This window comes from Elaeis guineensis, chromosome 2, assembly GCF_000442705.2.
Source record: "Elaeis guineensis isolate ETL-2024a chromosome 2, EG11, whole genome shotgun sequence".
Lineage (NCBI taxonomy): Eukaryota > Viridiplantae > Streptophyta > Magnoliopsida > Arecales > Arecaceae > Elaeis > Elaeis guineensis.
This window is the reverse complement of record NC_025994.2, coordinates 105,705,484-105,719,270: the sequence shown is the minus strand read 5'-3', so window position 1 is coordinate 105,719,270 and position 13,787 is coordinate 105,705,484. Positions and strand designations below refer to the sequence as shown.

The window sequence follows — 13,787 nt, the reverse complement described above, 5'->3', positions numbered from 1 at the left end:
AAGCACCATTTTTATTTCTCACAATTCAATTTTTATTAATGACAACCATGATTTTATTAAATTATTTATATTTTATTTTTCAAATAAGCATAAATTATCCTTACTAGCATAATCATATCGATATAAATATAGTACAATATTTAATATTATTCTCTAAATTATTTTTATCGCCGTTGATAAAGGCAAATATGTAATAATCTAATTAAATTTGCTTAATCAATTTTTTTTTGCAATTTTTCAAATATATTTATGAAATTAGTGTTATATATCATTTTTTATATTTTGTCTACTATTTTTTATATTAAATAATTAAAATATTAATTGAATGGTTTGATTTAGTTTTATTATTAGAATAGTCGTACTAAAAATTCTGATTCCATGTGCGGCGGCCATCGGAATACTATCCATGATCAAAATTGATGTTGAGTTTTTTTTTTTTTTTTGGTAGAAGGATGTTGAGGTTTCGTATAACCACTTGGGGTGGCTTTTGGGTGCCCGCTTGCCTCGGTAGGTGTTTTCGTGGGTGCTTGAGTCGCTTCTGCATGTATTTTAACCTGTACGCTATGATTGCGTGTCGCCACACGTGAGTCAGCACGGGACCCACCCATCGTGGGAAAACCGTGTCCAAACAACGTGACAAAATCCACACTCACCGAGAGGACGACGACGTCACCCGGAGTGCGGGAGGGAAGAAAAACCGACCGGCAAATTTCCAGGATCGTACGGCGATGAAGCCGGCGGTAGCCGGTGGGAAGTAGAGTGACGTAACTGAGTCGCGCTGGTTAGGGAAACCGGGATTTCCGCAGTTTGTTTCGGTCGCGGAGGTCAGTATTGAGGCCTGGATTGGATAAAATTACGAGGACGCCACCGATCTGAGCTATAATAATATTTTAGTCATGAGATTCCGATGTTCCAACAACTTGGATTATTAGTATACGTTTGCGGCAGTCACGAGATTCCAATGTGCAGAGGATCTGAGATGGCAAAATATCGGATCCAAACTTTCCCCTGATGTCACTTCTTTCGCTTTCAAGCTTTCAATAATTTGGACGATGGTTTGTCTGCCCGAAGCTCTTGGTGTGCATCCATAGTTTTAGCGGGCAATTAGGCTGATGAGCTAGAATACTTGGATGTCGCCATCAATATCAAAGGACAAAGGTTAAATAATTTTAAAACAACTAATATATTAAGTATTGACTGATAAATTAAAATTAAATTTAATAACTTTTTATGCATTGATTTTAGGGTGTCAAGTAATTGAGTTGTTGAAGTTATTGGATGTTAGACGCTAAGGATCTAAATTTTGATCCCTCCGTGATCTTAATTTTGACTGATTTAATGTATTCGTATTCTATACTTGCTCTCTGAAAATATGTTGGTGCATATTGGCCTACATATATAAGAAGGATGTATACGAAGCGTGTGTGTATGCATATATCAATTGCTTGATTTTCATAGAAATTGGTGTCTCAATCAAGATGTAAACATATTGTGAGAGTTAGTATAAAGAAAAAAAAAAAAACTATAATATTCTTTATTTGACAAATAACTATTTGTATATGAGTTGAAAAGGTCAAATGAGTAAAGAAGATGGTTATAGATAAAACTAACATACAGGTAATACCTTGATGCCTTCTTTTCTCCATTTATTTTGATCAACATGGATAAATAAAATATTCCATCAAAAAGCTAGAATTGGTTAACTCAGAGTTGTCCCTTCAATTTGCTTTAAAATTAATCCATTTAATCTAGATAATTAATCTAGGTTTACCATCCACGATCAAAATATAATCTAAGGGTGTTGGCAATGTTTGGGTAATGAGGTGAGCTTTTTTTCTTTTTAACTTTATGAGAATTGGTTATTGTCTTATGACTTAGGGTTGATGATGCATGGTCTAATAGTGGTTCATAGGCCTCTTCAACCAACTAAAATTAAAATTTACATAATAAGATGTTGTAAAATTAATTTTATTTTTTTTTTATTTTTGTACAATCTACTATTCATATTGAGTAAAGACAATCTTTGAAGTTAGGAAAACAAAACCATAAAGAGAACAACAGATTACACCCATCCAAATAAAAGTACCTATATTCTCCATTTTACATTTTGCCATCCAACTTAAAGGTTTGGACTCTTTTGGTATAAATAACATTATGAATCTAGCAAACAACTAAAGAGGTATTGCTATTTTTTAATGAAAACTATTATATTATTTTATAACCTATTAATGAGGACAAACTTGGACAACCCTTCTCTACCAGAAAGATGAGATTGGTTAATTCTAAGTGATCCTTTTTATATGCTCCAAAGTTCATCCAATTAATCTAGTCTGATTATTTGCAGTAGGGTTTTGGCAACATCTTGCGAGGATGGTAAGCTCTAGTTGATATTCTATATTGCAATGCTTATGATGTATAGTCTAGTAATGATTTATAACTTTTATCCAATAATTTTTAAATTAATATCTATATATAATAAGATATTTTAATTTTTTATTATTTTTGGTTTAACATTATTCACTCTAAGAAAATATAGTGATAATCCTTGAAATAAAAAAATATATCAAAAAAAAAAATCAAATTCATCCAAGACATGCAATATCTACCATATAACCTATCATCCAACTTGTCGGTCAGTTCTGGATATTTTTAACTCAACTAGATTCAGAAAAAAAAAAATCCTGAAACTATTATTTATACTTACCATTACAAATTGATACATGTCCCAATGTTAGCAAACTAAAAATATTGCATTATTAGCATGCCTCATGGTATGAGAGAATTGATGTGATTTATAGCGTCAGCAAATAATTATGGTATAAAATATCATGCAACATGGTACGATATTTTCTGGCACAGTACTATTGGGATCTGAAAACATTTTTCAAAAGGTAATTCCCAAAAAGATGTCCCCCTTCAATGGCACTGACGTAGATCGGAGCAAAAAATATTGGCAAGTTGGACCATCCGCCCTTTGTTTCCAGCCAAAGTCGGAAGTCTCCCAAACCCGGATGCGTTCAGGTTTTCCCAGCCAACGGGTTTCCCATAAGCTTCCTGCCTCCACCCACAGCTTAACAAAGCTATCCATTTGTCCCTCTCTCTCCAATCCTCTCCCACTCTTTATAATCTCTCCCCACCTTCGCTTCCCCGGCCTTATCCCAACCACCACCACTTCCCACTCTAACAAAAGCGAAAGCCAAAAGCCAAAAGAAACGCTTTCGAATCCATTCTTCTTTGATCTCAGCATGGACACCTCCTCCTCCTCATCCTTCTCATCATCTCCCAACGCTTCCTCCAGCATTTTTGGTTCCTTCGACCTCGAAGCCGACGCCAACCCCTCCTTCCCCTACACACCTTCCCTTTCCGGCCGGCGGTGGAGGCCCAGGTTCTTCTGCAAGTCCATCTCCACCGGCGGCGACGCCCACCACTTCCTTGACACCTGCTTTCTCTGCAAGAAGCCGATCGCTGCCGGCGATGATATCTTCATGTACAGAGGGGACGCGCCGTTTTGCAGCGAGGAGTGCAGGGAGGAGCAGATGGAGATGGACGAGGCGTTGGAGAATAACCGCAACAAGTTCTCTTCTTCTTCTATGAGAAACTCTTCTTCTTCGTCGGCGTCGTCAACGATAAAGCATAAGCCAAGCCTCATCATCCGTCAAAACTCTCGGAACGTTCATGCCATGGTTGCTGGCTGCTAGTGTATGTGTAACAATGAGAGAGGGAGATCATAAAACAAGCAAGCTCACGTTTTAAGGGATTCTCCTTTTTCATCTTTTTTTCTTCTTTCTTTTTGTTTTTTGGTTTTTGTATGGGACGAGGGAGCTTGAGTAATCTGATGTAAAGAAGAGTTTCCTAGAGTACTCCAGCAGTGGCCCAAGAGGCTTCTTCCACTTTACTTTAAGGGGAAAAAAAAAAAATTTGGAACTTGGGTTGGAGTTGTTCATAGTGTTATGTCGGATGGTGGTTTTGTGATGTAAATTTTGCACATCCAAAAGAGTTTAATTATGTTTTTTTTTTTTTTTTAATGTGAATTTTGCGCAACCAAAAGAGATTATGTTGGGCTTGTTTGGATGATAAGAGAACGTCCGGGAAAATGAACTTTGTTCCTTGAAATTTTCGGAGTCCAATGCTTTGCTTTTAAGGACAAAGCAATATACATTCTTTTTTTTTTTTTTGGTCGTTTCTTGAGAGAAGGAATTTCTTTGAGGCTTCTCCATCGCCCGCTACGGCCATTTTCTCCATTTCTGAAGCTAAAAGCCTCAGACCCAACTCACATAATTCCAGAATATTGAGTATATTGCAAAGATCATTATAGCCAGATAACCTCAAGTCTCCCTGCATTGAATACTGGTTGAAGTGGCCATCAATGTCCTCTCCAAACTGGCCATAGACCAGGTCTCGTACTCCATTTATGATTAATTCGCAGTGTAGGAGTCACCACTTCATGGTCTATCAATCATGTGGATGGAATTGGAGCGCTATAAAAGATGCAAATTCTAGTTATAAATATAGGGAACAAGCAGTAGATGGAGCAGTTGAGTTAATGACTAGCCCATTCATGGTGACAGCAGAAGAACTCTAAAGAGCCGCTCCACTTCTTGTGTATCTACTAGTCTTAACATTTCCTTTTACCAATTAACCATACTTAGCCTTTGAGAATCAAACTCAGTAGCTATGAGCTTATGACATATTGTAATTTCATCTAACTTATAAGGATGATGTTTAAGGATACTTTTTATAGTGTATTATTTTCCCCATCAAATAGCAGAAAACTTGATGAGTTTTATAAACTATTTCCTCTATTTGTCATAATTTTTTTTCCAAATAATAGAAAAAAAAAAATTTTTTTTGCCCTTCTTGAAGGATTCAAACAATGAGAAAAGTATCCTTTCATTTTTCTTTTTCGAGATTGTTCTCTTCATAATTTCCACTGCCAAACGGAGGACAAAGTTGATGGGGTCAGGAGTTGTCTCCAAGTGAATGATGGTTTTGTTGGTTTCCAATTACCTTTTTTAAACGTTTGCGTCAAGAGTTGTCTCCTAATGGCATGATGATTTTGTTGGTTTTCAATTATATTTTAAAAAATAAATTATATTTTCGATTTCTGAATTAATATGATTTTTTTAAATAATTTCTGAACCATAAAAAGCTAAAGTTTAGCTTTCCAATTATCTGAACCATTTTAATGTTATTTTTAAGAATAAATTATATCATTGATTTTTGAATTAAGCTATATTTTTTAAATGATCCTGAACCATAAAAAACTAAAATTTAGTCTCCGAACTATCTGAATCATTTTAATACTATCCTCAAATATGATTCTATAATTTTTTCTCATCGAAAGTGATTGAAAACCACCGAAAGTCTGATATGACAACCACCGTAGTGTTCTCTTCTTTTCTGATTATCTTCTAATCTTTTTCTTTGAGGAGGATAGGATCACGAAGGAAAGAGGGTTTGTATTGGGAAGAGAAGATGATGAAACTGACGTCGACTTGGTGGAAGATATTAGGATAGACGATGGAAGACAAGTGGAAGAAAAGAACAAAGCAAAGAAGGAGAATGGGGCCACGAAGAGAAAAGGATTTTCTTTCTTTTTTTTTTTTCTATTGAGATTTTAGGGACAAAAAAAAAGATAGGAAATAAGAGATTTGAGAAGGGAGTAGGTGAGGAGAGTTCAGTGAGATGGAGTGATAAAAAATTTAATATAAGAATTATGAGGAAGGAGGAGGATGCATGGGGCCATGGAGGGAAGGAGATTTCTTTCTTTCTCTTTTTTTTCATGAAAATTTTGAAGATGAGAAGAAGAAAGATGGAAGGTGAGAGATTTGAGAAAGAAGATGAAATTAGAAATTTTGGCTATATCAACAAATTTAAAAAAAAAAAATGATGTGATTCAAAATATTTTAAACCACGTTAATGCTAGTTAAGCCTTGCGAGTAAAGAATGTTTCACATAAATATCAGAGATCGTCACATTAAAATTTTTTATAAGAAAAAATCATCAAAATCATATACGAGGGTAATATTAAATCGATTTAGATAATTCATAGATTAGATTTTATTTTTTTATAATTTAAAAATTATTTAAAAATTTTGATTTAGTTTGAGAATTAAAATATAAATTTATTTTTTTTAACGTTTCTGACGGGAGTTATCTGCAGGTGGCGTGATGGTTTTGTTGGTGTCCAGTTACCTTTTTTTAACGTTTCTCGTGGTCGTCAGGGAACAACGGTTAAGCTTCAGAACACACTCTCTCCCTCTCTCTCTCTCTCTCTCTCTCTCGTGTCCTGTGCCGTGCTATAAATAGCGTGCCACCAATCCATAGATGCGACAAAACCGTGGGAATCGTCTACGTTGTTAATTTCTCTTTTTTTGCAGTAATACTTATCCCAGGACCAACAGGTTTCACCCGTGCGGCTCGTGACTCTTTTGGATGCTTCTTTGACTGCAGTGAAGTTGCCAGCGTAGGAGCTTGTCATCTTCTAGATAAATGAAATGCCTGAACACACTGGTAAATATCAAACCAATGAAAAATGCAAAATAATATTTGATGACGCCATTTTGGAATGGATTTGGCGAAAATGCTCTCTCTCACACCAATTTTGAGGAAAGATTGCGTAGGTCCATCATCGGTTTACGAGATAAAAAAAGTGTTTGAGTCAGAAAATAGAGAGGAGACAGCGGCAAGTGGGAAACAACAAAGCTATCTGGCGACTGAGTAAACATTACAATTATATATATATATATTTTTTTTTTTTAACGCATGATTCCCTCCTTAGAACTCGTGTGGTAATGCGGGGTTGTGGACAGCTTTTTATTTTTTTTTTTAATTTCCGATCCCTCCCCCATCCATCACCATGCCAGACATGTATATACTTTAGAGGCGTCGAAAACTAAAAACAAGTGCAGTAGATGGACCACGTGTTTGAAAGTCCGGTCCATACAGGGACCACTCATTAAGTTCTTCTCAAAAACACCTATCAAATTAGTCTCTTTTTGACTTTGGAGATATCCGATTGAAAAAAAAAATATAAATCTGAGCCATCCTACATTGACTAACAAAAAAGATACCACTTTAGTTTATTAGTCTGAACCATAATACCGTTACAGTAAGCCTAACTCTAGTACCACTTGTCTCTTATTTTGGATAAGATAAATGAGGATGAAAATAGATCAAATAATATCCATCCGAATCTATTTTCATCTATAAATATTTTTGGATATGGACAGACGACCGATCCATATCAAATATTCGATTCTATTTATAATTTTATTTAATTTTATATATAGCATCCAAAAATTTTACATAATATATAACCATATTAATATGATGTTAACTTATCAACTACCTACCTAGCAATATTTTGATTTTATGATTATAAAATTTAATTATCTGACTTATATCATTATTTATATCCATATTTTTAGTATCCGATTTATATCCATAATTATTTATAATAAATATGGATATGAATTTTTGCATCCAACCAATATTCATACTCATATATGTATCCATTAAACAAAATAAATATGGGTATGGATATGGATATACTAGTATCCAATCTATTTCTGATCTAATTTCAGCTCTACAATTAAAAAAATTCATATTCTTTTTGAAAATAAAGAGGAAGAATTTGTGGAAATGAAAAAGGATAAACCTGGCCTAGAATGTAAATAGTAGTATATTTTTAACTAAAGAAAAAAATCCAGCAGATTTATTGAAAGTTCTTAAAACAACAAAAAATTCTCATCTTTTAAAAGTATCTTTTCACTTGTTTATCCAAAGATAAGTACAAAGAAGGGAAAGAGAGGGAGGGGGAGAGAGAAAGAGGCAAAATAATGGGAAAAAAAAAAAGCATCATGCATCATAGCATATGGTATGGCAAGAGAAAAGCACAAATATTTGAGATTTTTAATAATTTGAAGGATATTATTACTACGTGCCGTCATTGTGCAGGGATCGCGATAGTATTTATCTTTTTATATCATTCTTCTAATAAGAGCCTTCTTTCTCCCTGTGCAATGTTGGGACACTAACATGGAAGTTTTACACTCGAGGAATCTTTTACTGAATTAGAAAAAAAGAAAAAAAGTTCAGTTGTGGACCTCTAAGAAAGCTATAGGCCGATTAACTGCATGACATTGGTAGGAAGCAAGAAATCTTATGGCCAATCTAAATAACATTGTTCGGAAGCAAGATATCGTATAATGGAACTCCCCTTCACCCAACTGAATGTCAAGACATGAAGAACCTCCACGTCTCTCCTCGAAAAAGCTCGCTCATGCTATTCAAGCTGTTATTTATAATTCATTGTTGCATTTCTGTTGTTTGAGAAGATAAATGCAATAAAAAAGTACAAGTGTTATAAAGTAAAATTGCCGTCGGTTGAACTCAAGTTTAGATCTCAAGCCTTTTCGCTATAAAAAGCTAGCATTAATTATCCATAATGTAGATTGAAATACTTTTTGGAAGGTGAAACCTAAATGAACTGAAGATTTATTGACCCATAGTAAAAGCATAACTCTTTTTTTCTCGTACAATCTTGACTGCACACTAATTTTAGGATAATAACAATTCATCAAAAGTAAAATTCAAAGAAGCAAGCTGATATTTTCCAATTTACATACTCAAAGAATCTCGTATAAGATCCATTCCACCTTATTATTTCCATGCACTCTGAAGCATATTAAGATGTAGGATAGGCAGCTGCACTGCCACAAGGGGGAAAAAAATAAAAAGAATCTCTTACAGACCATATTCATCCCTTCCCTCAGCCTAGCAAAATGGTCACCTTCTTCTTGAAGACTCAGGTCTCTTCTGCTTGTCCGAGCCAGATGTTGAAGCCTGTTCTTTCATTGAATCCATTTGAATGGCTTGCTTCAAGCATTCTACAACCTCCCTCATCTTTGGACGATCTTTCCGATTATTCACGAGACAACTGTTTGCTAACTTCGCAACTTCACGTGCAGCTTTCAGAGAATACTGATTTCTTAGTCTTGGATCCATAATCATGCTAAACTTTCTACTGTCTGCAGGAAATTGCTTCACCCATTCCAAAAGCTTCTGTTCATTTTGCGGACGATTTCTTTCGTATGTCCGCCTGCCTGTAAGGATTTCATACAACACTACTCCAAAACTCCACACATCACTCTCAATTGTGAGATGACCAGTCTGAATGTAGTCTGGAGCCGCATACCCATAAGTCCCAACAGGCTGATCAAAACGAGTTCATGATGAACATGAGAAGGTGTTTGCTTTCAATAGTATTGTGCAATTTGAAAGCAAAAATAAGAGCCAGGTAAGGTTTTACAGAGGGTAAACACCATTGAAAGAGCAAAGAATAGGAACTCTAGTGTCAATGAACATTCTGGAGCTCATAGATTTTACACCCTTCCACTATCAACATATGCATATACAGTAGCAAGGATGGAACACGAGAAGTTAAATGAAAATTTAGACAATGTTAAAAAAGTGAAGAACTTCTCTTGTAACTACACATTTGGTAAAATGTAAGAAAACTAGGAATATCAGTTTCAGAGGATGAAAGTGAGAATGTGTCACACCACTATTTCTTCTAAGTTTCTGTTTTCCTAGTAGCATTTGTCACGCAATGGATATTATGGAGTAAATGGAGAACCAATGATTACAAATCCTCGGGATAAAGTTGGTGTAGGAACCTGGTCATGGTATTTAGAAAAGCTCTCTAATAGCCTCTGAAATACAACCAGACCTTAATAAAAATCTTTTTTTAAAAAAAAAAAAATTTCAGCAAACTTTATGATATTCAAGAGGAAATATATTGCTTGTGAATTTTCTTAACTTTTCTGAGCTATTCCATTTTATCTACTTCATGTTCTTAATCTATATATCTTGTTAAACTTTCAATCTCCTCTTCTCTAGATTTTTAGAGAAACTTTTGTTGATGTACAAGTTAACTCTTTTTCCCCCCGAACTAAACCTGAATCCCAAATTTCTAGCATGTAGGGAAAGCACATGCCTTATGAAATATTAGCAAAATTATGTACCTTGTCTTTACTTTACTCTCACTCCACAGCATAATATGCCATATGAAATATTAGCAAAATTATGTACCTTGTCTTTACATTACTCTCACTCCACAGCATAATATGTCATATGCCTTTAATTTTTTTATGATTTCTGTGATATCCGACCCTAAATTTTTCCTACTGCACGAATCTTAGGGCATAAAAAAAAAACAACAAAAATAAAAAAGAAAAAAGAGAAAAAAACAAACATTGAACTCCCAATGGAAGTCTTCTTCCATGTGAATACATCGGAAAGGAAGCCGATTTTGAGGAGGATTTGGCCTCCCTCCGCCCTATAAATCTCTCCCTCTCTACTCCAAAGCTGTCCACGATGATCACCCGCCTTCCTCTCTTTTCTCCTTAATTTCTCCTATTGAAGCCACGGATACCCTCATCATGCCTGTCGAAAATCGGGGGCAAAGATCCATCGGAACCAAGGTAAAAAGCCCGAATCCTTCTTCCTCTCTTCCTTCCCCTTCTTCTCATGTCATTGTGCACAGCTGCCAACTGTCGGATTCGTCGGAAAAGCCACCAAAAACAAACCTCTATTTTTTCCTATTTTAGATGAGCCTTCTCCCCCTTTTTCCAGCCATTGCTGCCGTCGCCCTAAGTGCCGTACCCCTAAGTCATGACGTTCCACTTGTTTGCTGCCTCCCCTACAAGTGTTGGCCGCTAGTGATCAGCCAATGATAAGAAAAACAAAAAAAAAGAGACAGGTCCCCTATTTTTCCTAGTGTTCTTGTTCTTTTGTTGGCTGGCCACTTGCCGCCAGCCATCCCTTGCCCCGCTGCCGTCGATCGTCCACTGTCGAACCTCCAACTATGCCGCCGCACCCCGTCGGAGCACCAACCACCACCCGTCCTCCCTATTCGGCTAAGAGACGAAGAAAAGAAAGAAAAAGAAGAAAAGAAAAAAATAAAAGAAACAAAAGAAAAGAGAAAGAATTTTCTCTCTCCTATCTTATGTCTCTCTCTACCCTCTCTCTTTCATCTCCACTTAATCCATGAACCCTAGTATCTGTTGTCATGCTCCCCTGCTTTAAACCCAAGAAATTCTTTTGGAAAAGAGGCTCAAAATCACCTCGATATCCATGCAATTTGTCGGATCCTGACCCGATCCTTGCTAGAAATTCGTAACATCCGATCACTGTTAACCCCTATTGAGCATCTTGACATAATCCATGATGATCTTGATCATGAATTCCTCTTCTGAAGAATACGAAGATTCTATCTCTACTTCCTCTCTCTTCACCCACTTTCTTTCTCTAAGAAGATCTAGAGATTCCAGTATCGAACCATGTCTTCCTTTTCTAGGGATCCATGTTGATCCCGACAAAATGACTTGAAACTGCTTTGATATTTGTGCCGTATGTCAAACCCATGCCGGGCATGTCTAATATCTTTGAAATCCACTATTGATGAACTCTGTTGATTGATCTTGGTCTTGATCCAACCTGTGCTCCATAATTTCTTGATTGAGTCATTTAGATCTGACCCCCAGCTAGGAGATCCTGAATCTCCGATGTCCAAACAGCCTATTAGACCGACCACCCGATCAATGATCATCTTTTCTTATGATATAATTCTATTGAATTCATGGCATAGAAGTTGATTATTTTTGTGATATTTTAAATAGGATTACTTGATTTTCCTAATGAAGTCTGAAGATCTAGGACAAACGAGGTGAACAGATCTTACACTCTTTATTTATTTTTAAATTATAATATTTTTCATTCAAATAATCTGTTATTGATGAAATCATATTTTTCATAGAATAAAGATCAGCATATATGATATGAAAAGTATATTTTATTATCATCATTGATTCTATGAATATGTTTTATAAAAAATAGCATGTTTATGAAGCATAAATTTTATTATTTTTTCATCTGTATATATGTATGTTTAAAAAAAATAGAGATTTCAAAGACTCTCAAATAGCTATGAATGAATTTCTATGGGAAGGTCAACACCCCGAGTTAACATCCACAAGAAACATAGCCCCGCCAACGGATATAAAGTCGTCGGTATTGAAACAAGAATTCTGTCAATTAAGAAACATGACCATGTTATGGATATAAAGTGACCTTAGCACGAATATCTATGAGCAATATTTTGAACTATGATACGAATATTTGACAAGAATGATTTACGAATCATGTTTATGAAATATTCATGAATTTACGCGTGCATGATTATCTTTATGACTTGTTTATTATATACTCTGAAATATTTTATTTTGTAATATGTGTTATTTTCTAAATATTATATTAGCATGAAAAAAATTCATTCTTGATCTAGTAAGAAAGTGTAGGTTCTACTTACTAAGCTAGTGTAGCTCATATCTTTTTCTTTTTTTGTCCAGATGAATAAGATTAGGAATGAAGGATGATCTAGGCTTGAGGGTCTACACTAGCGAGCTTAGAGATTTACAGCTGAATCTTAATTTATAGAATAATTATAGACTTGTAATCAACTATTGATAAATTTTAAAATATGGGTTTGATATATATGATTTCGGATTTAGATACTTTGAATCAATCTTGGTTTAATTACTTGACGAATGATGGATTTGAATCTTTATTATATTTTTTTATGATAGATTTTAGCTGATTATAATTGATAGGCTTCATGTTATTGAAGACGGCATCCTTCAGTAGCATGGCCCTGTTATGTCCCGAATTTGGAACGTAACAATTTCAAACAATAATACAAGCAATTAACTCCTTTTCCATCATGTCTATTCTATATATATATATCTAATCGACATGCCTCTTGGTGGCTATGTATTTATTATATCAGATATTATCACATTAGAGAGTATGCACAGTCTAGTTAAAAAAAATGGTCATATATGCATGAGTTGCCATTTTGAAGTGGAAGTTAGTACCTTAAACAGTAAATCGATCAACTATAGGGTCAAATCTGTAGCATGTCCATCTATTGAACATTAGTGTCATAGCAAGCAAACAAATCAATCTATAGTGGAAATGTATAGACATAACCATAACCACAACCATTTATCTTTATCCCACCTATTAGGGTTTGTTTTTTGGCAAATTCTCGTTCACAAGCATTCCTATTTGGGCTACCTTTGACACAAGGAGGAACCCTATGGACATCCAATATTACATCTAGGAATGCAGCAAGTCTATGAAGTCATGTATAATAAATAACCTGTACTTTTAAGTTATTCCAAGATCTTATGTGAACCACAATCATCATCAGAAATGCATGTCCAAAGAATCTCCTGACTAGCTGTATGTTTTTTTTTTTTTAATCTGTATTAAGGGCTAACACCTCACATTTTCAAACATAAAAAAAGGGGGGGAAAACAGGTAACCACTATTAAAACATACCAAGTTGAGCTGAACATCCATTTGACCTAATATGAAGAATTTACATAAACAAGTTAGCAGAGGTAACTGATTCAAATGAATAATCTTCATAAAGAAAATGCAACATTACCGCTGTAGAGACATGGGTGTTCCCTTCCTTTGGTCCTTCCCTTACCAGGCCAAAGTCTGATAGCTTTGGCCTAAATTCCTTATCTAGTAGCACGTTAGATGCTTTGAAATCCCGATATATCACCTGCCCAAATAATATAGAAGGCTATGATTAAAAGCTGCAAACAAGCAAAACTTGTATTACACTTGCCGATGAACAAAACAGAATTATAAAATAAATAAAAAACCAACAGACACTGCCATTACAAAGCCAATATCTGGCATCCTATGAT

The 13,787-nt window shown here is 35.1% G+C and overlaps 1 protein-coding gene and 1 long non-coding RNA gene across 2 annotated transcripts; one reads left to right on the top strand and one right to left on the bottom strand.

The window, feature by feature from the left end:
• Window positions 1-2,996: 2,996 nt before the first annotated feature.
• On the top strand, window positions 2,997-3,943 carry LOC140855777 (uncharacterized). The gene has a single exon (XM_073252530.1). It carries the CDS (start codon window positions 3,012-3,014, stop codon window positions 3,696-3,698), a length of 687 nt encoding a protein of 228 aa, XP_073108631.1. The 5' UTR covers window positions 2,997-3,011; the 3' UTR covers window positions 3,699-3,943.
• A 4,702-nt stretch (window positions 3,944-8,645) lies between these two features.
• On the bottom strand, window positions 8,646-13,738 carry LOC140855776 (uncharacterized). The gene is made up of 2 exons (XR_012139001.1): window positions 13,517-13,738; window positions 8,646-9,216 (listed from the first exon to the last, which is right to left on the bottom strand). It is a non-coding gene; the product is annotated as an uncharacterized lncRNA (long non-coding RNA).
• Window positions 13,739-13,787: the final 49 nt, after the last annotated feature.